The sequence below is a fragment of the Pseudochaenichthys georgianus genome, chromosome 8 (assembly GCF_902827115.2).
Source record: "Pseudochaenichthys georgianus chromosome 8, fPseGeo1.2, whole genome shotgun sequence".
NCBI classification, from domain to species: Eukaryota; Metazoa; Chordata; class Actinopteri; order Perciformes; family Channichthyidae; genus Pseudochaenichthys; species Pseudochaenichthys georgianus.
This window is the reverse complement of record NC_047510.2, coordinates 30,614,516-30,638,070: the sequence shown is the minus strand read 5'-3', so window position 1 is coordinate 30,638,070 and position 23,555 is coordinate 30,614,516. Positions and strand designations below refer to the sequence as shown.

The 23,555-nt window shown below is 42.4% G+C and overlaps 2 protein-coding genes across 2 annotated transcripts; one reads left to right on the top strand and one right to left on the bottom strand.

The window, feature by feature from the left end:
* Positions 1-282: 282 nt before the first annotated feature.
* On the bottom strand, positions 283-7,501 carry LOC117451215 (GTPase IMAP family member 8; the record flags this gene model as incomplete). Its single annotated transcript, XM_034089403.2, has 5 exons — positions 283-3,222; positions 3,321-3,911; positions 5,427-5,558; positions 5,640-5,737; positions 6,927-7,501. Coding segments are annotated over 5 exons (1,470 nt in total), but the record flags the coding sequence as incomplete, so codon positions are not given.
* Positions 7,502-10,008: 2,507 nt separating this feature from the next.
* On the top strand, positions 10,009-23,419 carry adsl (adenylosuccinate lyase). The gene is made up of 12 exons (XM_034089725.2): positions 10,009-10,315; positions 13,129-13,332; positions 16,406-16,450; positions 16,677-16,756; positions 17,483-17,654; positions 18,157-18,203; positions 18,720-18,810; positions 18,938-19,007; positions 20,856-21,003; positions 21,665-21,845; positions 22,336-22,512; positions 23,242-23,419. The coding sequence occupies exons 1-12, from the start codon at positions 10,172-10,174 to the stop codon at positions 23,326-23,328; spliced, it is 1,446 nt and encodes a 481-aa protein (XP_033945616.1). The 5' UTR covers positions 10,009-10,171; the 3' UTR covers positions 23,329-23,419.
* Positions 23,420-23,555: the final 136 nt, after the last annotated feature.

Sequence of the window (23,555 nt, the reverse complement as noted above, 5' to 3'; positions counted from 1 at the left end):
TTTGCTCCTGAAGCAGTTGTTAATCACGAGGCTTACCGGCTAGGAGTGAGGAGTCAGCATCAATTACGGTATTAAATAAAAAGGCAATAAAAAAGGTTTTCAAAAATCACACAACCATAACAGGCCCTTGGATATAAAGTCATACATTTGATTTAAATATATTGGGCTAATGGGTGCAGTTAAATGGGAGATTAGCTGCACACATGACCGAGCACATGAAGAATATAAGAAAGATTGAGGAGATAAGATAAAAATCTCAAAACACACAATATTATATATCCATATCTTTTATTGTCTGAGGATGAGCAAAACACTGATGTTGCAATCACCATTTAGGAAGGACAACACGGGAAGTAACATCACTTTGGCCACAGTAAAGTGGTAGAACTTACACAGTGTAAAATGCTTCGCAAAAAGCCGCACAACATAACATGTTTTTCACTGTAAATATACACGGCATATACAATATATTCACAGGTGAGGTGGGACTCTAAGACTCCAAATGAATGTTTTCCTCATATCAAATTGTAAAGTCATGCTCGTCACACAAAGTGCTGCGGTAGCCTACATCACTAGATGAAGCACAGAGTCAGTAAAGCACAGGGAAAGCAGTGTCAGGTTTTTTTTTTTATATTTAGACTACACCATTTGTAGAAAAAAACATTTTACAGCATGGCAGTGGTATCGGTCACATATTATACGGTTTTATTTGTACCTTTCAGAGTGTGAATTTTCTTTCGTCCACTTTTATGTTTTTTATTTTGCGGTAGAGGGATGTAATGACACACCAGAAGTTCACATAGATTTAGCAAGAGTCAGAGGAATACGAAGTGAGGTTGCCTTCAACTCTATAGGCACCCGTTTATCTGCATGCGTTGTCTTAACATGCCGCTGAGAGCTGAGTATAATTATTTATTTTTTAGATGTCTCACTGATGTAGAAAAAGGTAGTAAAAGCCCTATGTGAGCTCAAATGGTTCATGAGGTTATGTTGTTTCTGTAGCATGCGAAAGCTTGATGAAGCCTATAGGATACTGCCCTGCCGCATGGCTGCACAGTACTCCCACTCTCCCGCTTTGATGCTGAGGCACGTAGCTGAATCTGCCTTGTCGATAAATGTATTGGATGCAGGATGACCAAAAAACAGTGAAGCAGAGCCAGCCCAAAGTTGCTCCGCAGGGATCTGAGACTGCACACAGTTTCAATTCAGCCTCTCCTGGAACTGTCCAGCGTGAACGCTACAGCAGAGGGGGGCTCAGAGTGATTTACTAAAATGGAATATTGTTTTTTCCAAGAACCAAAGGAACCAATTACAACCTAAGCGCAAACACGGACTCTCTTTTACTTCCAGCAAACTACAGCAGATACTCAGAGAAAAGACTCCACTCTGAATTAATATGTGACTTACGTCTGCAGTTTTGCGTTTGGCGTTAATCAGCGTTTCTGTAAATGTACCAGATTTTGCCCTGGAGGAAGCAATTTAACCCTGACTCCCTGAGCAGAAACTAATCAAATGTTAATGATCACATTTGTAATATTGCTTATGTCTAAATCCCTTTTTTCTTCTATTCAAAATGTAAATTCGAGTAAACATTTGAATTTTTTGTCACACTGTTCTTTTTTTCCGGATTTATATTCTTTCGTCCTCTTTCACTCAAACCATTTCCATTGAACCCTTTTTGATTCAAACTAATTCAAAGTGAATGACACTAATGGCACTTGATGTAGAAAGGGGTAACTAGTGTGAAATATATGTAGCGTTAACTACCTTGATGCGGTTCGTCTGGGTCTGTCTGTGGACGAACTGCGGCTATTTCTGGTATGCACCTTTCAAATCAATTACAGGTAGCGTACCTTTATGTGCAATCGCATTGGATAAAAAAACATTGTATTTCCTGTTTTGATGACTGGTAAGTAAACAAGTAGCCTATTTTCGCATTTACTACCGCTGAATTTGATGAATATACTGTTTGTCTGACCACAAATGACACATAATTAGCTGGCTAGCGCAACCTGGTAAACTGCCAGAAAGAAAGTCGTTCTCTGCTCCGTAGTTTTTTAGCGCATGAAGTGACGGATGGACCGCTTACAACCCAGCAGACAGTTTGACCCATTTTATGTAGCCAGATTAGCGTGAAAGCTCAGTTGAATTAGCAAAACCAGCTAGCTTACTACACAGCCATTACATTAGTACACTTTACCAAAGTGATACTTTAGCTAGCTAGCGCAACACGGTAGGAAACTGCCCGAAGATTAGCAGTCAGCTGCTCCATAGTTTCCTATCGCATGAGGTGACGTATTAACCGTTTACAATCCACCCCACTGTTGGCTCATTATCTGTAGCCAGAGATGCATGAAAGCATGGTGAAATGAGCAAAACCAGCTAGCTAACTACACAGCCTCTAAATTAGTAAAATGTACCAAATTGATATTTAAGCCACACACTCTAGTCACAGCATAGAGTATGTCACACAGTCAAGGCAACTGCATGAACAATTCGACTACAACCTTTACATCACCTTTTAACAACTTCTGGACTGTTTGAGTTTTGCCTTTGTGGACGCTAACTGACCTTTTAGACGTTTGAAACAATGGCTTATCCTTGCAATGGTTTGATTGAGGAGCTAGGCCTTTAGGTGCAAACCCTCTCTTAGTCTTTCAACAACCAAAAGAGTCAAACTTAGTGCAGACATTAGTGCTACTGCCAAATCTTAGTGGTCATGATAATATTGTCTTTTTGGCTTTGATTTACTTGTATCAGTTGAATCTGAGGACATAGTTGGGATTATGAGTAATTCTTTACTCTGCAGTGTTGAAACAGGGTCTCTTAAGCAGCAGCAAATATCTGTGTACATGCTTGTGGACAGGGATCAGGCTCTGGTCCCTTGAAGCAGAAGCTGAATATTTCTCCTCCTCTTGGTTTGAGGAGATTTTGCACTTCGGTCCGGGTAGAGCTTTTACTTAGCGATCAATTCAGTCTTTGTAACAAAAGAGCTACTATTGAGGAGACTCCCCGTCCCCGTTCCAAGCCATTTGTTTTCCCTTAAACTCTTTGGAATTGGAGTAGGATATCGAGATGAGGTTTAAGTTACGTGAGGTGGTGTTTGGGCCTGTTGGAGACTTTCCACTTTCCATTGAGTGCGAAGGTATCACTGCACCTGGCATCCTCGACAGTCGTCCTCAGGCTCCGTGTTGTCAGAGGAGTAAGAGCTCTCCTCACTCACTGTCAGACACAAGACGAATAATTAGAACAATATATAATAAGACTGTTTCAGTGATTAGACACAACCTTTAGACATTAACACAAATGGTTTGACTTACACCACTCGGTCTGTATGGGGAGGAAGGCCTTGTCCCCGTTTTCTCTGATCATCTCCTCCATCTTATCCAGTAGGACTGACACAGTCCTGTCCTTGCCAGGAATCTTACTGTCCAGGACGTGGTAATAGTTCCCGCAGAATTCAAGTAGTCTTTGCAGCTCCCGCCCGCCTCTAAGAATGTGCTCCTCTATGGGCGTGCGGCCAAGCCAATCACCACAACTGAACAGCACCATGGTGTGGAGGCACGCATTGTCCCCAAACAGAGTCTCTATGTGGGATAGGAGTGTCCGCCTCTTCCTGGCGGTGAGAGACGATACGACGGGAAGCACCAGCAGCAGGGTGTGGGGTCCGGGTCGCAGGAGGGCAGCTCCGCGCTGGGACTCCTGCCGGATGCGCTTCGGGGTTCGCCTCACCGAGAACCAGTCCCAGCCGGGGGTGTCGACGATTGTGATCCGACGGCCGGACACGAGAGCCTGCCTCCTCAAGCACAGCTCTGTCTCCTGACCCGACTCAAAGTACCGACGGCCCAGGATGGAGTTTCCAACCGAACTCTTTCCAACGCCCTTCCAGCCCAACAAGAGCAGTCTTAACTCTGTAAGACCAGAAAGACAGACAAAGAAAGAGTGGAATATTGAGCAAGAGATAGAGGGGAAAAACAACAGGAGATAATGAGAAATTGTCTAACTGTAAATCAAGAAATCTCTGTCAGTCTTTGTGAGTTTGTGTGCTTCGCATATCTTTATAACCGTTCATCCGATCCACTTCACACTTTGCGGAGTTTTGCGTGGGATCAAAGGAAGTGCCATCGAATGCTGTTCAATTTGGTGATGATTGCAATGTAACGTTTGAACCACAAGTCAAAGTCAAATTGTTTCCCCTGGGTTCTTTGGGACTATAAACTGTACGAGTAGTGGATGTAATCCCTGTGATGTCACCCATTGGCCTTTGTAATAGAAAAATATTATACTCACTTACTTACTTTAATAATATCATTGTGTGATTCTTATTTGCCAATGTTTATCTATATTTACTACTTCTCACACATCTTAGCTAAGCTTGGGAACAGTCCTTATTAAGATGATTTGTTGCAATGTTGTTAGTTACACTACGTGCACCCACAGTATGACCTTCAACTCAGTCGAACTGAGAGCTTCCTGATGTGGCCTCTCTAACTCCCTAAACTTCCAGAATTCTCCTTTCATTATCACCAAGCTTCACCCCTCCCTTTCTCCTCTCTCTGTGTTTAAATACGCAACCCAAACTCTACTCCTCGTCGTTCACTCTGCAGACTGTATGCTCTCTGTGTGACTGACTGGACTTTCTTGCAAGAAATAAAATACGACAAAGACAGCTGAATTGTTTGATTCTCTATCCACATTTGATACATGCATTCCCACCACAGCCTTTGACTTATGGAGCACATTACAAACAAAATACATTTTAAGGTCACCTAAATCTTGCAATTACTTTTGTGAACTGAACACACACTGTGAAAGGTTTAAGTTGTGGACAACACCCAAACACTTCTATGCCCTCTAGTAGCAACCTGTCAATCTTTGCTACTACTCCAACCAAAGTTCAGCATTATCCCCATATTTAGTATAGAACATAGCAAATAAATACAGAAAACATTCCAGATTAGGTCCCATTTGGCCCACAGTTGGCGTTGTAGCAGCATCTTTAATTATAAAGGAATGAATCCCTGTCTGTCTATATCAAGAACAGGAACCATTGATCCAATCAACTTCACATTTGACGTTGTGTTGCTGAGGACCCAAGGGATTCAGTGTCGATTTTGAAGTCTATTGGACGAACGATTCTCGAAATTGCTGTGACAAGCACTTCCAGGGGCTGAGTAATTGGCCTGCGTGGTACAGGCATGCACTACTCATGGCCTCCCTCCAACTGACCACTGCGTTAGTTAGGAATAAAGAGAGAAATATTGATTGATAATGAGTAAGCTGTTTCCTGGAACACCAATACTGGAGTTCTGTTTTCTCTGGAGCAGCATTATGACACGTGCCCTCATCTGTCTACTTCTCCGCATGACTAACTCACTTGCACAAATGAATACACTCTGACACAGACACACACAACCCCCTCATACCTCTGGGAGGTCCTCCGATCATCTGATCCCTCTGCCTCGCATGTTCCTCCATCCTCATCGTCTCCTCCTCCAGAGCTCGACGGGCCTGCTCTTCCTCCAGTAAAATCAACTCGTTCACCTCAAAGTACCAGCCTGCGTGGCAGCAGCAATACATTATCCACTGTTCGCCCATTGATAATGCAAAACCTCCTTAATATTAATGTCAAAACAAACCTTGGTTGTCAGTGATCATTTCCTCAACCTTTTCCATCAGCTCGGGAACCTGCGTGTTGTCTTCGGTTTCTTTACGAGTGTTATCAAAGGCATGATACCTGCAGGGGGAACAAAAACGTGTTTTTAAAGGGACCGTGAACCAATTTTCCACATTAAGTTCACTTTACTCAACATGCTGGGTCCTACTCATGAATAAACATTTTCACTTTCAGTGGGCGTAGAGCTTTAACTTAGCAATCAGTTCGGTCTTTGTAAACAAAAAATCTCCCATGACTAGACTCTCTGTTCCAAGAGATTTGTTTTCCCCTTAGATTCTTTAGAACTGGTAGGTGGTGTTTGGACATGTTGGACTTTCCACTTTCCTTTTACTGTATCTGGCCCTGAAATGAAAATATGAAAACTTGAAAAAGAAAACAAAGACTGGCAATATCTTGGAGGTTATCACAGCTTAGGCTTGAAACTCAAACCCTCAAAATATAAAGTGAACATTGGAGGACTGGGTGTTTTACAATCTGAACTGTATGAAGTCAGAATATCTCCACCTCTGCAGCAATACTAAGCCGCCGGAGTACCCCTTAAATCAAAGGTTAATGGTTTATAACATGATGTGTACAGTTGGCGAGGACAGCCTGTGAACAAGGTGCTCCACCTACATTAACCACAATGCAACTTGACCGTCCAAACCTCTGTCAGAGATAGGGTGTGTTATGCTAGTTGTAGATTCTGTTGCTCCATCCCCTCAGATTTAATCCATTTACAAACTTGTAGCCTTCAGCCCCAACTAAAGCTGACTCAAATGACATCTCCTAAAGCAATTTATCAGATTGCAAGCGTATTTGAACTGGACTAGGAAAAAAAGGGCACTTTATCATCCATGCAGTAGTACTAAAGTACAGAGACTTTGACAATTGACAATGTCCATTCAACTGCTGCTACAACCACAGTATTCAGTAATTATCCGAAGGCCAAGGGGTGGGTATGTTTTCGGTTTGGTTGGTTTGGCAGCAGGATTGCGTAAAAGCTATGGGTGACGTTTTAATAACACTTGGTGGAAGAGTGTAGCACGGGCCAAGAAAGAACCCATTACATTTAGGAGCAGATACACAAATTATTTTTCACTTTCATTAACATTGGGAGATAGTACATTTGTCCTTGGCGTAGGTCTTTGTTCTCTGAGTGCTCTTTTAGTTTGTACTTTGTTCTGCTTAAACTAACACAGACAAGACAGGGAAAGAGTGTCTTTGTTAAGGATCGATTTCCAGAGAGAATGAAAGAGAAACATTGTACCTGCTGCCGCATCTCTCCACCAGCCACTGCAGGGCCTCTCCAGTGTTGGCGATGTGTTCCTCAATGAAGACCCCTTTAGGCAGCTTGTCCACCCCAGTAAAGACCACCATAGAATACCTCCAGGTCCCTCCTCCCAGGGCCCCCAGCTGCTCATCTGCTGCCCTCTTCTCGGTCTCCGTGAAGGGCTGGGTGACCGACACCACCAGCAGGATGGCGTGGGGTCCAGGAGGGCAGAGGATGGCCCCCATGCAGGGCCCCTCGCTGTCCAGGCTCTGCGGAGGCAGTGCCGGGTTCTCCGACTCGGCTCCGGCGTTCTCTTCGGGGTCGGGTTCTGTGTTTTCCACCGCTGGGTCGCTGGGGATAGCCCATGGCGGGGTGTCCACCACGGTGACCCGCCGCCCGTAGATCTCCGTCTGACCCACGTTGCTGTGGGTCGTCTCCGTCGCAACATCGAAGACTTCATCTCCCAGGATGCAGTTGGCCGTGGAGGTCTTACCGGACTGAGGCCCCCCCAGGATCAGGAGTCTGCGCTCAGGGGGCTGTCGGCTTCTGGGGTCCCCTGTTGAAACACAGTGTGGTCAAATGTATCTCTGTTTGGCCCCTTTATTCAGTTGGATCACTTTTTGTGCTTCGGGTTAGGTAAATGGATTCTCTTTGTTTCGGAGGTCCAATATGGAGCCTTGCCCGGGGCTGGAATTTGGCCGATAGCGTTTATATGATAGATCGTCTACATATTGTAAACTTTCGCTGTCAATGTGTATATATTGTACATTTTAGTTCTGTTGTATTTTCTATTTTGAGATGTTTCTATTTTAGGTTTGTTTATTTTCTACTCTTTTTCATATTCAAATTATATGAACGTTTTACCAAATTGGTATTAACAAACAAAATCGTATCTTTATCATACTTTCCTTTTTCCCCAGGTTTCTATATGAGGGCATGAATCCAGAGCTCAGGTGAGAGCGGTCACACACATTATTTTGTCCACACACACAGAACACTTTCTTTTGTTTGCCTCTAGTTATAGCTATTGTCGCTGTTGTACGTATACTTTGCTTTGAAATTAAACGTTTATCTTTTAAACACGTCGGATCTCTTTTTATTTTCTGACTTTGGCTCCTAGAGGAAATGATCCTGGTCCTTTGGTTTGTTCTAATCTCCTGTTCTGTCTCCAAAGTCTGGTCTTGTCCACGTCTTTTTGTGTTCTTCTGCATTCTCATTACTCTAGTGTTTTCAATCTCCCCTGTATCCACTCTTCTTTATTTCTATCCTCATTCTCTAGATGTTCCTCTTCTTATCTGAGCTCCTTGTTACCTCATACCTCTTATACCTCCTTTTCCTCGCCCCCTCTTTCACTCTTGTCCTCATCCCCTTCTCTCCCCTTAATCTGTCCCTAGCATTTGGAAAGAATTGGGTCAGAAAAAGGACAGACTTTGGACCTCTTCCAAAGAGAGTGACATGTGGACACCGACACAATATGATTTAGCAATCACATGAAGAGGATACATGTTTTGATAAACGACGTCAGAGATATGAATGTTCACCAGGAAGGCAAGAGGGTAGATGCCCGCTCTGTGTGAATATGTCAAGAGGGAGGAACATAGAGTGAGGAAAGTTAATTGATTCACCCCCATTACTCATCACTGCTGACACTTTCGATGTGAAACACAGGAAGTTGTTCCCAGCAACAGTTTCCCAGTATTGAGGATGTTTTGGTTGCGTGAACATGAGATGGCTGTGAGGGTTTACCCCGGATGCTGCTGTGACTGAATGATGAGTGATGGGGGGGGGGGAAGGTGTGCAGCAAAGGGTGAAAACCTACTCACCAGTGTCCAGAGGCAGAGGACACAGCAGCCATCTTGTGTGTTGAACCTCTGGCTTCCTCCTCCTCGGCCCCCCTCCTCCTTCTCCTTCTCGCCTCCACGGTTGGATTCCTCTTCTAGCCTCTTCAGAAAGCGACGGATCCTGAGTGGTGTTTGAAAGGCTGGCAGCTCGAATGCTTCTCGACTCTCTCTTTCTCCCTTACCCTCATTCTACTGCAGTGTAACCCACTCTATCGTCTGTGTACCCCTGCCTCCCTCTGCCATTCAACCTCTCCCCCTCTTTCTCTTTAGTAAAACAAACCTATTACCCTCCACACCCCCTCAAAACCACTATGGCTCCTTTTTTTCTCGTCCTTTCCCTTCTGCAGCTCTTCTCCTCGTCTCCCTTTCTTGTCTATTTTATCTGCCGGAGCTAGAGGGGAGAGATTGTGCAATGCAGGAGTCTGGTAGCCAAATCCACCCGTGCTGCAGCAGCTCCAAGAAGATGTCTCGTCATTTTTTTCCTGAGGAAATACAGAGAGAGCTGGTCCTCCCACTTGCTCGTATCACACAGCAGCAGCAGCAGCAGCAACAGCGCGGCACTGTATGCAGACTGCAGTCAGGAGGACAGATAGAAAGATGGATAGACAGAGAAAGAGAGGGAGAGAATGAAAGAGAATAAGGAAAGGAGGGGGGCAGAAAGGGAGCACTCTGTTCTCTGTTTACAGCTGGATGTATTCCCCAGCTGCTGCATCATCGTGCACAAACACAGCTATTTATATGAAGCCTGCAGACATCAAAAACATTTGTGTGAAGCAGGGAGGGGATGTGGGCTTTACTGCATGAATGAATTGAAATATTGATATAAGACATGCAGCCACAGCTTATATATAACACCTTCAATAAATAGCATCTTATTGTGATACTTGCTATGAATTTAAAGCACTGATTGTGAGTCATTTCTAACGGATGGTGGGTGTACTAATTATAAATCACCCTGAATGTTTGAGCTCATCCTTGGCTCCTGAACAGGTTCATTATGCACGCTATATGGCGAGATACATTCAACGACCCAAGCAAAATCACGTGTTTAACCAACATATGCTTATTATTTTCTTCATAGTGCATACATCATATTTTAAAACCTCTAAAATGTTCTAACCGTTGACGTACTCTCACGTAATGGGGCGTTGTTTCAACTCTGTTGCGTCGCAGCTGTTTTTAAACAAACACTTTAATTAGACTTGCCACTCTGCCGTAAACCGATAGAAAGTGTCGCACGCTGACCTCACGGCGTACGTCGTCGTGTACTGTCGCAAACCTCTCCATGTGATGCTACAATTTGCAGTCGGCTACTTCGGAAGCTAGTGTGTGTGTGTGTGTGTGTGTGAAGGTGCAGAGCAGACTTTAGTGTGTTAGCAGACTAAACCCCGTTTAACAAACATGGAGGCAGAAGACGAGTTCATGAAGTACCGTTCACCACTGGTGTCCAGGTATGCTAGCAAGGAAATGGCCTACAACTTCAGTGACAGGAAGAAATTCACCACCTGGAGGAAACTGTGGATCTATCTGGCCAAGGCTGAGAAGGTTTGACACATTGAAGCTGCAAAAATAACAAAGCTAGCTTGTGCCCTTTCTTGTTTATATGCACAATATGTCATGCTTTGTAAGTGAACTAAAGTTTACGACCTTTAGAGAGCACTATCAAGTTCCCTGCTCTATATATAGTTTTAAGGAGGGACAGCCTTTGGGAAGTTTCTGCATGATGCATGTCACCATAAGTGCTATCTCTGCTCATTGTACCATACAACTGGGAACTAAACACATCATATAAAGTATCAAGACAATCTATTAGGGCAACAAATACAACAGTTTTTCAGAAATCATGTTATTTTTCAAGTTCAAAAGTTGACTCAGTAACCATGAATACATTTAGATTGTCACCTCACTTACAAACACAATGAACATTTACTAATTTAATCATACGTTTTAACTTCTAGGTATAGAGGAAAATGAGCTATATACAACTAACAAATGTGTACATTTGTATTTTAGTATACCAGGTACTACTGGACTATTCATAACGATGGAGTCTAGTAAGAAAACCGGTTATATTGAACTTCATTTCTGTTTTACACCAAATATCGTGTTTGCGTTCTTTACACTGATAACCATTGACAGAACATGTTGGCAAAAATCCACCAGCATCACTGCAACAAGCCGTAACACATTTTCTGGTTGAGTTTTTTTTGGCACTGATGCAATATACAGATGTATACATTGTCAAAGTCAGCTTTATTGTCAAAATTACTACATGTGTTATACATCCAGAAATCTCGAGATACCGTTTCCCGCAGTCTCACAGTGTGACATATTTACATAAAACAAAACAAAAAGGGCCTAGATAAACGGGGTTTACAATTTTAAAATGTTAATAATATATTTACAATGTTCAAAGTACAGTGTCAGTGCAGTAGCAGGTCCACTTAAGTAGCTTCTTTAAATCTTCTTAACCTTCACTGTCTGACAGTATCACACATGAATAGCCTCTGTATCAGTTTATATACATGCTCCATCAAATTGAAATATCCTGTATGTGCATTAACAGTTCCCCAAATACCTTACATATTTAAATTTCATTTGGAACCGTGTGGTCTTTATCACAATTCAAACTAATGAAAATGTGGGATTGAGCAATGTTTGGTATCACAGCCTGCAACCATGCCGTCATAGGTTATTAAAAAAAAAAGAAGCACCCTCTGGAACATGTTGACATTTAGCTTGCAGACGAAACAGTCACGTGATCTCTAAGGTCCATCATGTTTAGCACACAGGCATCAAGGCTCATCACATGCAGAAATGTGCTTAATATTCCTCTCTTGGCATCAAAAACACTCAAATGCTAATTCTGCAAATCTTATAATGACTTAAAGTGAATTCTGCATTAGCTATATTAAAGCAGACGGGAGTAGGAGGGGGTTAACTGGAGACAGACCCTCTCTCACATGTCCACACACTAATCCCAGCTGATCAGAGTCCACCCTCTCTACATTTGGGATGTTCTGTTGACTTGCTGCAGAGATACGAGGCCTGTGGCTGCCTCTGTGCGGCTCGTGTGTGAAAATAGCATTTAGAGAATGTCCCAGTAACAGGATCCAGAACAACCCGGAGAGGCTGCATGTTTCAGCCTAACGTTTTTAATATTTCTTTATTCAGTCACTATTTATAGACTTTCTAACAGACTATCCTTTGACCTTTGACCTTCCTTTAAAGTCCCTCACAGTCTTACATTAAAGTGCCTAAAATGCCTCGATAGCCTTAAATATGCTTTTCATTAGCCATATATAATGTTCTGCTGTTCTGTTATCTGCAGATAATCAAAAGGGTTATCAGAATTTCTTTAAAGCAAATTCATGAAGCGTTCACTTCCAGCTTCTTAAGATTTAGTGTTTACTTTTAGCTAGATTTAGACTTGTTATTTATGATTATTGTATTATTTAAACATGTCAATACATTCATGAACTTAAAGTAATTTTAGGGGTAACTTTAATTCATAGGCTTCTCGTTTTTGTTCATACTTCAAAGGCTTGAGTGTAACATAGAATGACATTTAATAACCATGTCTTACAAACATTTAACTTTTTTAAATCCTGCACAAACCCTGCCTTCAAAGCTTTTGTAAAACAACCCATAATGTTTAGATTGAACATTTAGCCTCATTACAACCTCATATAAATAACTATTACTTCTGTATTATTTAAACATGTCAATAAATACATTTACCTAAAGTAGTTCTCTGGATTATTTGGATGCATAGGCCACCAATTTCTCTTCATATTTCTTCCAGTTTGTGGATTATTACATGATATTCCGTGTGGTCTTTAAACTCTTACATCTGCAGAGACCCTTCATTCAGGTCTCAGGCTCTATTTGTCAATTCTGTTGTCCCATCACATGACTGCTTTATCCCGACAGAGACACTTTAATCTAATCTCACGAGGAGAGCACATGCCTGTCGACACTGCAGAGAGGACAGAAGTCTTCATCTGTTCAATCATCCCAAAGTGACGTGACTATTTTAACCTAATAGAACAAGGATATCAAATCATAACAAAATCCATGCTCTAATAACATTGACTGTACATCTCTATCAGCAACCTCTTAATTCTTCCACTACGGTTTTTTGCACTACTAAAAACTGGTAATATTTACACTAACGATGTGACCGTCGATGTTTCCTGTAGATATTTCATTTCTCCTTTTTACTGCACTGTTAGTGTACAGTTTTACTATTATGCTGCTGTGGTTATTGTATTTTTGTAACTCTGGCACAACAATTTCCTTCGGGATAAATTAAGTCTTATCTTATTCTTCATCACTCTCCTCCTCTTCCTCCTCAGGCGTTGGGTCTGCCCATCACCGACGTCCAGATTGTGGAGATGGAGAGCCACGAAAAGGACATCGACTTCGCCATGGCGGCCGAGGAGGAACGTAAACTCCGACATGACGTCATGGCTCACGTCCACACCTTCGCTCACTGCTGCCCCGCCGCCGCTCCCATCATCCACCTGGGCGCCACCTCCTGCTACGTGGGAGACAACACGGTAATTATCCCGGACAGCGCACACTTTCTAATCAATGTCATATTTTTACAATTGAGGAACTTTCTTTTTCTTTTTTTAACACTTTATTTATTTGTTTTTCCCACACATGACACAATGACAGGAGACAATACAGAGTACCAATGCAGGTGCTATATACAAAAGAAATACGAAGAAGATGACAAAACATTAATGATAATAACAGACCATTACAGTAATAGCAATGACAAAAATAAACCAAAATATACAATGACATGATACATTGAGGAACTTTCTGACCACATATAAAGAATAAAATAAAAGCCTGGGACTGAACAGGAAACAGAGATAAGGGAGTTTTATGCTTTTACCAAATATTTGGAGGCTTGAATTTGAATAAAACACTATTGACAAAAGAGAGATAGGAAATGAAAGGGGACATATTCTGCTCATTTTCCGGTTCATATTTCTATTTGGTTCCTCTACTGCAGGGGTCGGCAACCCCTGGCACGCGGCACCGTAACCAGTGGCACACTAGGAATAAGTGTGCAAAATATTGACATTTTATTTTCGGATCCTGAACGAGACCGCCGCCAGAGCGCGTCTGCCCGTTACCTGCAGAAGGAAGCCATGCACGCAACGCAGCCCCGCTCTCTTTGACTCCAGGCGACTTTCCTCCGTGGTGCTGATCGGCTGTGTCTTTAGTTGAAAGCCCAGTGGCGATCTGCTCATCTCTCATCGAAATAATATGCCACAAAGGGGCGGACTGGCCATCTGTGTGTTCTGGAGAACGGACGATCGTCCTTATTATTATGGACCCAATTATTTAAATGTGTTTGTTAAATTCGGCATCGTGTAAGTTGCGCTGACAGGTCCACACACTGCTTCCCCGCAGCGAGGCTCCCCCACCCTGCTGTTGACAGTTCACAAGCGTCAAACTCCTCACCCCCCCCCCCCCCCCCCCCTTGATAATTCAGTATTGTCGGCACGCTGATACTTTTTATTTGTTTTAATGGCACTTCATATCAAAAAGGTTGCCGACCCCTGCTCTACTGGGACATGTCTCCATGCTTTAATGATCAAAAAGCTCTTTATTTGTCTCATACTGCCTGTGCTGCAGCACCTCTTTTCACCCTCTGTCTGAACCCAGAGCCCAGTCTGCTCTGATTGGTTAGCTGGCCGGCTCTGTTGTGATTGGTCAACTGCTTGGAGATGCCCTGCCCCTTAGCGCACGCACACTGTGTATTGGAGCGCTAGCCAATAGTAGCGCGAGTGTTATTTAGTGATTATCTTTATAACACACTACAAGGCAAGGCAAGTTTATTTATATAGCACTTTTCAACGCAAGGCAATTCAAAGTGCTTTACAAAAAATGAAAGACATTAAGCATTAAAAAAGAAAAGCTAATAAAATAAACATTAAAATAAAAAGTACATGGATAAAAGTTACAGTGCAGTTTAAAATATGAATAGTTCAATTAAAAGCAGCGACAAAAAGAAAAGTCTTCAGCCTGGATTTAAAAGTAGTCAGAGTTGCAGCGGACCTGCAGGTTTCTGGGAGTTTGTTCCAGATATTTGGAGCATAATAACTGAACGCTGCTTCTCCATGTTTAGTTCTGACTCTGGGGACAGAAAGCTGACCAGTCCCTGAAGACCTGAGAGATCTGGATGGTTCTTAATTTAGCAGGAGGTCAGAAATGTATTTTGGGCCTAAACCATTCAAAGCTTTATAAACCAGCAGCAGTATTTTGAAATCTATTCTTTGACACACAGGAAGCCAGTGTAAAGACTTCAGAACAGGAGTGATGTGATCCACTTTCTTAGTGTTAGTGAGGACTCGAGCAGCGGCGTTCTGAATCAGCTGCAGCTTTCTAATAGATTTTTTAGTGAGACCTGTGAAGACAGCATTGCAGTAGTCGAGTCTACTGAAGATAAAGGCATGGACAAGTTTTTCCAAATCCTGCTGTGACATTAGTCTTTTAATCCTAGATATATTCTTTAGGTGATAGTAGGCTGATTTAGTAACTGTTTTAATGTGACTGTTGAAACTCAGGTCAGAGTCCATGACTACACCTAGATTTCTGGCTTTATCTGTTGGTTTGAACATTGCACACTGAAGCTCAGCGCTAACTTTTATACGTTCTGCCTTGGCTCCAAAAACCATTACCTCAGTTTTATCTTTGTTTAATTGGAGAAAGTTCTGACACATCCAGTCATTGATTTGTTCAATGCACTTACTCAGTGTTTGAATTGGAGCATAGTCTCCTGGTGAAATTGTTACGTACATTTGTGTGTCATCCGCATAGCTATGGTAACTTATTTTGTTGTTCTTCATTATCTGAGCCAGTGGTAGCATGTAGATGTTAAAGAGAAGAGGCCCCAAGATGGAGCCTTGAGGAACCCCACATGTCATATTTGTCAACTCAGATGTGTATTTACCTATAGAAACAAAGTTGTTTCTATCCTTTAAGTAGGATTCAAACCAATTTAGAACTGTTTCCGAATGTCCCAGGAGAGGCAAAACCCCAAACAACATAATAGGGCCTCATTAAAGGTGGGGTAGGTAAGTTTGAGAAACCGGCTCGAGATACACTTTTTGTTATATTCCATGGAATGCTCTGAACATCCATAAAGAAATGTCATCTGTAGAAGCCGTGGCGCTGTAAAAAGCACGACCAATCATCTGAGCCGGCCCGGCTAAAGTAACTGGATGGCCTACCTGCCTGTCAGCCTTCCATCTGTGCTCAAACTTATCTCGTGCCCTCATTGGTCATGTGCACGTTCGTGTGTGTTGGAGGAGGGGCTCTGTGAGGAAGTTGCAGATTTGTTCCGGCTGTGTATTTTGAAATTCTAGCGCACTCGAGCCGGTTCCTCCAAAATTACCTACCCCACCTTTAAGTTGCTCAAGCTGAAATTAAAAACAAGTACTAAAAATGTAATCTCATATCATCTCTCCCACCTGTCTTGTAATAATAAAACATCTTTAAAGGGTCACTATTTCCAACAAATGCCATCTACATTACACAATGTAGCATTATAGGATTATATGTGTAGTGCTTTCCTTTAAAATGTCTCCTGTTTTTGTTTCTCCCCCTCAGGATCTGATTATGCTGCGTGACGGATTCGACATCCTCTTGCCTAAGGTGAGGCTCAGCTGTTTGCCAGGAACACGCACAGTTATGCATCATTGTTACATCTGTCTTTGCAGGTCTCAGCTGTTCACTAACAAGTCAACAAAGTAGAAATAAGCACTGCAGTCGTTCTTTCTCACACGACACATACATCCATAAAGAAACTAAACATGCAAGGTTATACAGAGTGTATTATGCAATAACCATGCACTAAGACCCTTTGTTTTCTCTGCTCCAGCTGGCCAGAGTCATTGACAGACTGGCAAACTTTGCGGAGAAATATGCCGACCTCCCCACGCTCGGCTTCACACACTACCAGTGAGTCTGAATACTGAATACTCTCACCATCATTTAAAACACTTCCTGTCATTACCATTCAATTGGGGCTCCTTTTTCATTGGAATTTTAATTTGACATCGATGGGATCTGAAGTGTGTTGTAACATATTGAGGGATAGCTACTTTTCTTTGGTTTTTAAATGATAGGAAAGTATTTTTTTGTTTAAAATAAGGCCTACAATTGTTGTGTACCGTACTTTTCGGACTATAAAGCGCACCTGCATATAAGCCGCAGCAGCTAAATTGTCCGTCTGTCTTGCTCTCGTTCTGTCTCTCGGTTCCACCTTTACTTTGTCGCGCTACCTGTCTCACTCTTTTCCGGCCTCCAGCTTTTCCTGCTGGAGCCCGCCCCTTAGAGGTGGCGGGCGCGGACTGGTCATAGAGCCCATAGCGTTAAAGGTGGTTAATTTTACCTCTAAAATCCATAGATTTAGGAGGTTCCCTAGTGGCCGTTAGCTGTACAAAAAAAATGGGGAAAAAAGTCACGGCTTATAGTCCGAAAAGTACGGTATATATGATTTAATTGGTCTTAAAATGAATGCTTTAGTGTTGTGTTAACTGCAGATAATCAAGAGGGTGTTTCGGCCTGTCGGACTAGTTATTTGAAATGTTGAAAGGAGCCTGTTATCGCAGTTTCGTCTTTTGTTATTTACTAAATATTATTATGGATTACTTTATTTATTGTATGAACTCTGCTCTGCCTCAGGCCGGCCCAGCTGACCACGGTGGGGAAGCGAGCGTGTCTCTGGCTTCAGGACCTGGCGATGGACATGAGGAACCTGCAGAGAGCTCGGGATGATCTGCGCTTCAGAGGCGTGAAGGGCACCACCGGCACCCAGGCCAGCTTCCTGCAGCTCTTTCAGGGGGAACATGACAAGGTACAAACACACTAAGTGTATATATGGTATCACAGACTGTTATGGTAACTTCACACCTCGCACAAATCACAGATCGCCAGCCTGGTTTACTCTGCTATGAAAATTGTGGTTAAACAACGTTCATCTGCGATGGGTTCCAGCCTTGCTTGATTCACACCGATCTTGAAAATCTTCATTTTGAACTCGATTAGACTGTAAAGTTAAACATAGTTGGGTAAGTGGCATAAAGAAGGTATATGGCACACTGAAGGACTGAAGAGAAAGACTTATACACTTAATACCATGATGACACTTGTACACACAACAGGACGCTGGTAAATTCTCACCCCGGTTTATTTAGAATTCTTGAAGAAAAACTGTTTTTTTTTCTCACCTGCATCGACTATGAACCAATAGTCCATAAGAACAAAAAGTGTTCCCAAATTCAAAGTGACATAGGAAGAGATATGTATATACGAATCAAAGTTTACAATTTTCACGTTTAATAATTTCCCTCCATCAGGTGGAAGATCTTGACAGAATGGTGACAGAGATGGCTGGCTTCAAAAAGTAAGTTCTGTGGACACATTTCCGATCCCTGCCTCTAATATTCAGTAGAATCACTGGAAGGAGTGTGATGTGTGTGATGGATGTGATGGATGTGTACCACATGACAAACAGACAAGCCTATGTTGTGTTACTATGCTCCAAGTATGTGGAACAAACTCCCAGAAACCTGCCGGTCCGCTGCAACTCTGACTGCTTTTAAATCCAGGCTGAAGACTTTTCTTTTTGAAATATTTGAACTATTCACATCTTATCTTTTATTCATGTATTTTGTCTTTTAATGTTTATTTTATTATCTTTGCTTTTTAATGACTGTTTTTAAATGCCATTTTCTTAATGTCTTTCATCGTTGTAAAGCGCTTTGAGTTGCCTTGTGTTGAAAGGTGCTCTATCAATAAACTTGCCTTGCCTAAACCGTTAAATGCCAGGGCCACAATAAGATATAGATAATATAATATATATATATAATAGAGACTTGCTCTGCTATTACCCCGGTGATGTTGTTCCCCTCGCCCACAGAGCCTACCTGGTGACCGGACAGACGTACAGCCGGAAGGTGGACGTGGACTGTGTCTCCAGCCTGGCCAGCATGGGAGCCTCTGTGCACAAGGTGAGCTGCAGGAGGAGGAGACGCATGGAGAAACATCGCCATCTAGTGGAGTCTGAAGGAAATCTATTGTGTTTGGACCTGACAACTTTAAATTGATGCTTAATTCTAATCCGTCTGTCCTCTGCAGATCTGTACAGACATCCGCCTGCTCGCCAACCTGAAGGAGATCGAGGAGCCGTTTGAGAAAGATCAGATTGGTACATTCACGCACATATTACACACATTTCATTTCTACTTGAGATGTTTGCATTTTGGAATGTTTCTTTCTAGTCTTTTAAGTTCTCTAATGCCTTGTCTTTTTATGCTGCTGCAACGTAAACATTTACCAGATTGGGATCAATAAAATACTTCTTATCTTCTTATCTTCTATTATCCTGTAATAGAGTGGTGCAGGGACGACGTATCTTTGTAGGCCGACCTGGAAGAAAGCTGCGCAAAGGTTCCCTCGACAAAAAGGCAACGAGATTTCTCCATTGGATTTTGGAATATTGTAAAAAATAAGATCTGTGGAAAAGGAACCTGTTTGATAAATGCACGTTTTGTTCAGCCGGATAATGTCTACTCTACTTTTATAATTTTCTAATCCTAAATCTAATCGCCAGAAGCAAAACGTTATGCTATAAACGAACTACAGCCGAGTACAGCAGCAGCACGACTTCAACGTCACAACAACTTGAGATCCATATTCAAAAGGTTGAAGCTTTTGTTTTAACAGCTTAAAGGAGGCAGGGACTTGCTTTCAAGCAGAACACGGCAAAGAAACTTAGTGGAGTGTTTACGTGTTCGGCGTAATGACGTACAACGGCCTCGACAACTTCTGTAGTCCTATTCAGCCACTTGGTAACAACCATCGTTTTTCAGACACGTCAACTCTTCAGAAATCACCAGCTGCTGATGTGTTCAATGTCGTAGAACAAAACGTGATCCGTCTCTTCAACGTGTTTCAACCACAGACCTGATTCCAGCTATTTTCCTAAACCCTATGGAGAAACCCCGTTGGCTCTGAGACGAGGGAACCGGTAGTGGTAATATTCTAACTCACTTCCGGGTTTTAGGACTCGTCACTGCACCACTCTATAGCCTCGTCCCAATACCCCTCCTCGACTCCTCTCTTCCCCTCCTCTGGGACTTGACCCGGAAATCGATCAAGACGCGCCATTTTGAAGGACGTCCCAATAGCTGAAATGCACACGGAGGAGTCGAGGAGGGGCGAGGGAGGAGGGGTGAGGGAGGAGGGGTGAGGGAGGAGACGAAAGGGAGGATACACGAGAGCAGACTACGCTAGTGTTTTCACTACTCGCGTATACAAGCCCCGCCCCCACCTTCACAGCTGGTCCATTTCAACACAGGAAAACGGAGAACTGGAAGATGAGTGGAAAAGCATCACATAAATGTCTAAGTGCTCACAGCTCCGTCGGAATTATTATGTGCAATTCATTTCTTAAGGTTAAGAATTTAAGTCATGTTTAATGATCTTCAACGTCACTAAAACATAGCTATTAAGAAAGCTATTTAATAAATGGCTAGATCTTGATAAATAACAATTATTTTATAGTTTTGTGTTAAAATATTCAGGAGTTAAATTATTTAAAATTCACAGTCCTGAATGTGGGGATCTACAGGACTCACATTTTCAGAGTAAAGGCTTTCACATTATAATTTTATTGAAATGTACATTTTACACCACAACGGAACACTAAAGCAGGACCAACCTTCACACATTGAATTCCTTGACTAACAAGAGAAAGATTCATTCATTTAAATACATATTTAACAAGAAATGGGCCGGTTCTAAAGGGTTATTCAGTTAAGCCCGATGAGAGGGGATACAGCTGTGCTGTGTCATCATTAACAGACGTCCCAATTAATACCTGAGGACTCCTCTGTCCTCGTGTCGCTCACTCGCATCTTACGGAGGCGGAGCTAAGACGTAAGGAAGCGACACGAGTGAGGGAAAGGAGGAGGTGAAATATTCAATCGAGACGAGCCTTATGCCGGTATCAGTGCAGCCTTTATCGACATCACATTGTCTTCCATCCCCCCAGGCTCCAGTGCCATGCCCTACAAGAGGAACCCGATGCGTGCGGAGCGTTGCTGCAGCCTCGCCCGGCACCTGGTGGCGCTGCTGTCCGACCCGCTGCAGACCGCCTCCGTCCAGTGGCTGGAGAGGACGCTGGACGACAGCGCCAACAGGTCAACGCCACACGCAAACACACGCACAGATAAAAGGGGTTTTCTCTCTTGCTTCCTCTTCTTATAAACCAATGTTTCTGTTGGGAAAATACTGAATGCACTGCGTACATGAGAGGATGTATAATAAGATAAGATAGGACTTTATTCATCCCAAAGGAAATTGTTGTTTTTTTTACAATAAACACAGCAGCATAATAATATATATATATATATATATATATATATACTAATGTAAATATTAACAGTATTTAACATTTAGTAGTGCAAAAACCGTCGTGGTTGTAAAGTAATTGCTCGTTATTTATCGAACATTTTAGCTAGAAGAGCCTCAGGACTGTTTTAGGCACATGATAGTTCTGTAATGAACATGAGGATTCAGCCTCTATGGAGAGAGACATGTGACAAGCATGCTCATTTCTGACGTGGAGCTAATCTGAACTAAACATTGAAGACTGCTTTCTATTCCTCCATCTTGTGACTGTGTGACTCCCTCTCTTGGATATCAGCATGTGAAGGACACGGCTCAGGAACTAGTGGATGCTCTGTATGTGACGACTCCTTCCATTCTGGAGAGGATCACAGATACATGGATCCTGATATTGAAGCTCAAGCCGGTGACGAGTGATATTTTCCTAACAGTTTCCTTCTTGCTCATGTGCAGGAGGATCTCCCTGCCCGAGTCCTTCCTGACGGCGGACATCATCCTCAGCACTCTGCAGAACATCACAGAGGGGCTGGTGGTCTACCCCAAAGTCATCGAGAGGCACATCCGCCACGAGCTGCCCTTCATGGCCACGGAGAACATCATCATGGCCATGGTGAAGGCCGGGGGAAACAGACAGGTGCGGCACTGCATTCATGTTCCAAAGCTGCCATATATATTCATATTAGTTTCCACTTTCACGAAGTTCAAGGCTTCTATTGTCATGTGTACTTAGCCACAGTGTAGTTATGACAATTAAAAGCTTAGGTCACAGGCTGCTCCAACTGTGCAGCAACAATAACACCGATAATAGTGCAAGTAAATAAAATAGAGTAGAATAGAAATAGTGCAGTCTATATACAAGTAATTGGTATATTGATATATATAAGTTGCAGACAGATGAATGTTATGGATGTTCTTTCAAAAGTTCAGGTGTTTAACATTCTTATGGCCTGTGTTCATTGTTTTTGATCCATTTTGACCAATTCCAGTCCAGGTCATCACGACCAATTTGCATTATTTTCATGATTTTCACTTTGAATATAAGACAAAAGGTTCAACAGATGGATTGGATATGTTTGGACAAAAGTTGACGTTCCTAAACTTAAAATAAAACTGTCCTCCTTCAGGATTGCCACGAGAAGATCCGTGTTCTGTCCCAGGAGGCGGCGGCTGTGGTCAAGCAGGAGGGGGGGGACAACGACCTGCTGGCCAGAGTCCAGAGAGACCCTTACTTCGCCCCCATCCTCGGGCACCTGGACTCAGTCCTGGACCCCAAGACCTTCATCGGACGCGCCCCCCAGCAGGTAGAACACTGACGCCCCCCCCCGTCTTTATTTAACAGCTCTCAGGTTATGTTGAATATCTCTGTATTAATGACCTTCGAAAAACAAAAACTCACCTCTTCAAACTGGCTTTTAATGTGTGATTGTTGTTTTATTGGCTTTTAATGGGACTTATTATTTGTATTTGTTGTCCTTTTTTACTACCTCTGTAAAGCGACTTTGAGCACCTGTAAAAGCACTTACAAAATACATGTATTATTATTAATGTTTGATTTTAAGAACGGGTTACAGGGCGGTCAAAACAAACCTATGAAAAATCCAAATCCAAAAATCAAGAGCTCTCCATTCCAGTTATTTCGTTTAAAAGATCCTTCCATGAAATGATAAGACATTATCATCTTGTAACTTGATTCCTTGTAATTCATTTAACTATTTCAATGTTTGTTTTTTACCAGGATACATTTGAATTTGATTTCTTCTTCTTATTTCTCTGTTTTTCCCAGAAATAGGATAAGTGAGTTATTATTAAGACGGTTATCTTGTCTATCTGTTGAGGAACCTGCGACCTAAGTTCATACATTACATAATTACACCCTAGTTTTGTGATGACAATAAACCTTGAATGAATCAGTTATCTTGTCTAGATATTTCACAGAAGCCGTTTGAGGCTTAATATTAACAAAATGTATGACAATGATTTGGTAAAATAATCTATTCCTTTCTTTATTTCTTCCCTGTTTTCTCGTCCAGGTCACCAGGTTCCTGTCTGAAGAAGTGCGCCCCCTGCTGGAGCCTTTTAAGGCTAAAATGGATGTCAAAATTGAGCTTGAGCTCTGATGTGCACATGCACGCGCACACACACGCCAAAAGACAAGTCCTCGTCATGTTGGTTGTGAACACTGAATCTCAAATAAAAAAATACAATACATTTCTGTCACTGTTTTCATTTCTGCCTGCGGTTTTTAAATAAAAATGGACTAGAATGTAATAATAATAATGCATTACATTTTTTTATTAGAGCGCTTTTACAGGTGCTCAAAGCGCTTTACAAGTACACATATTAG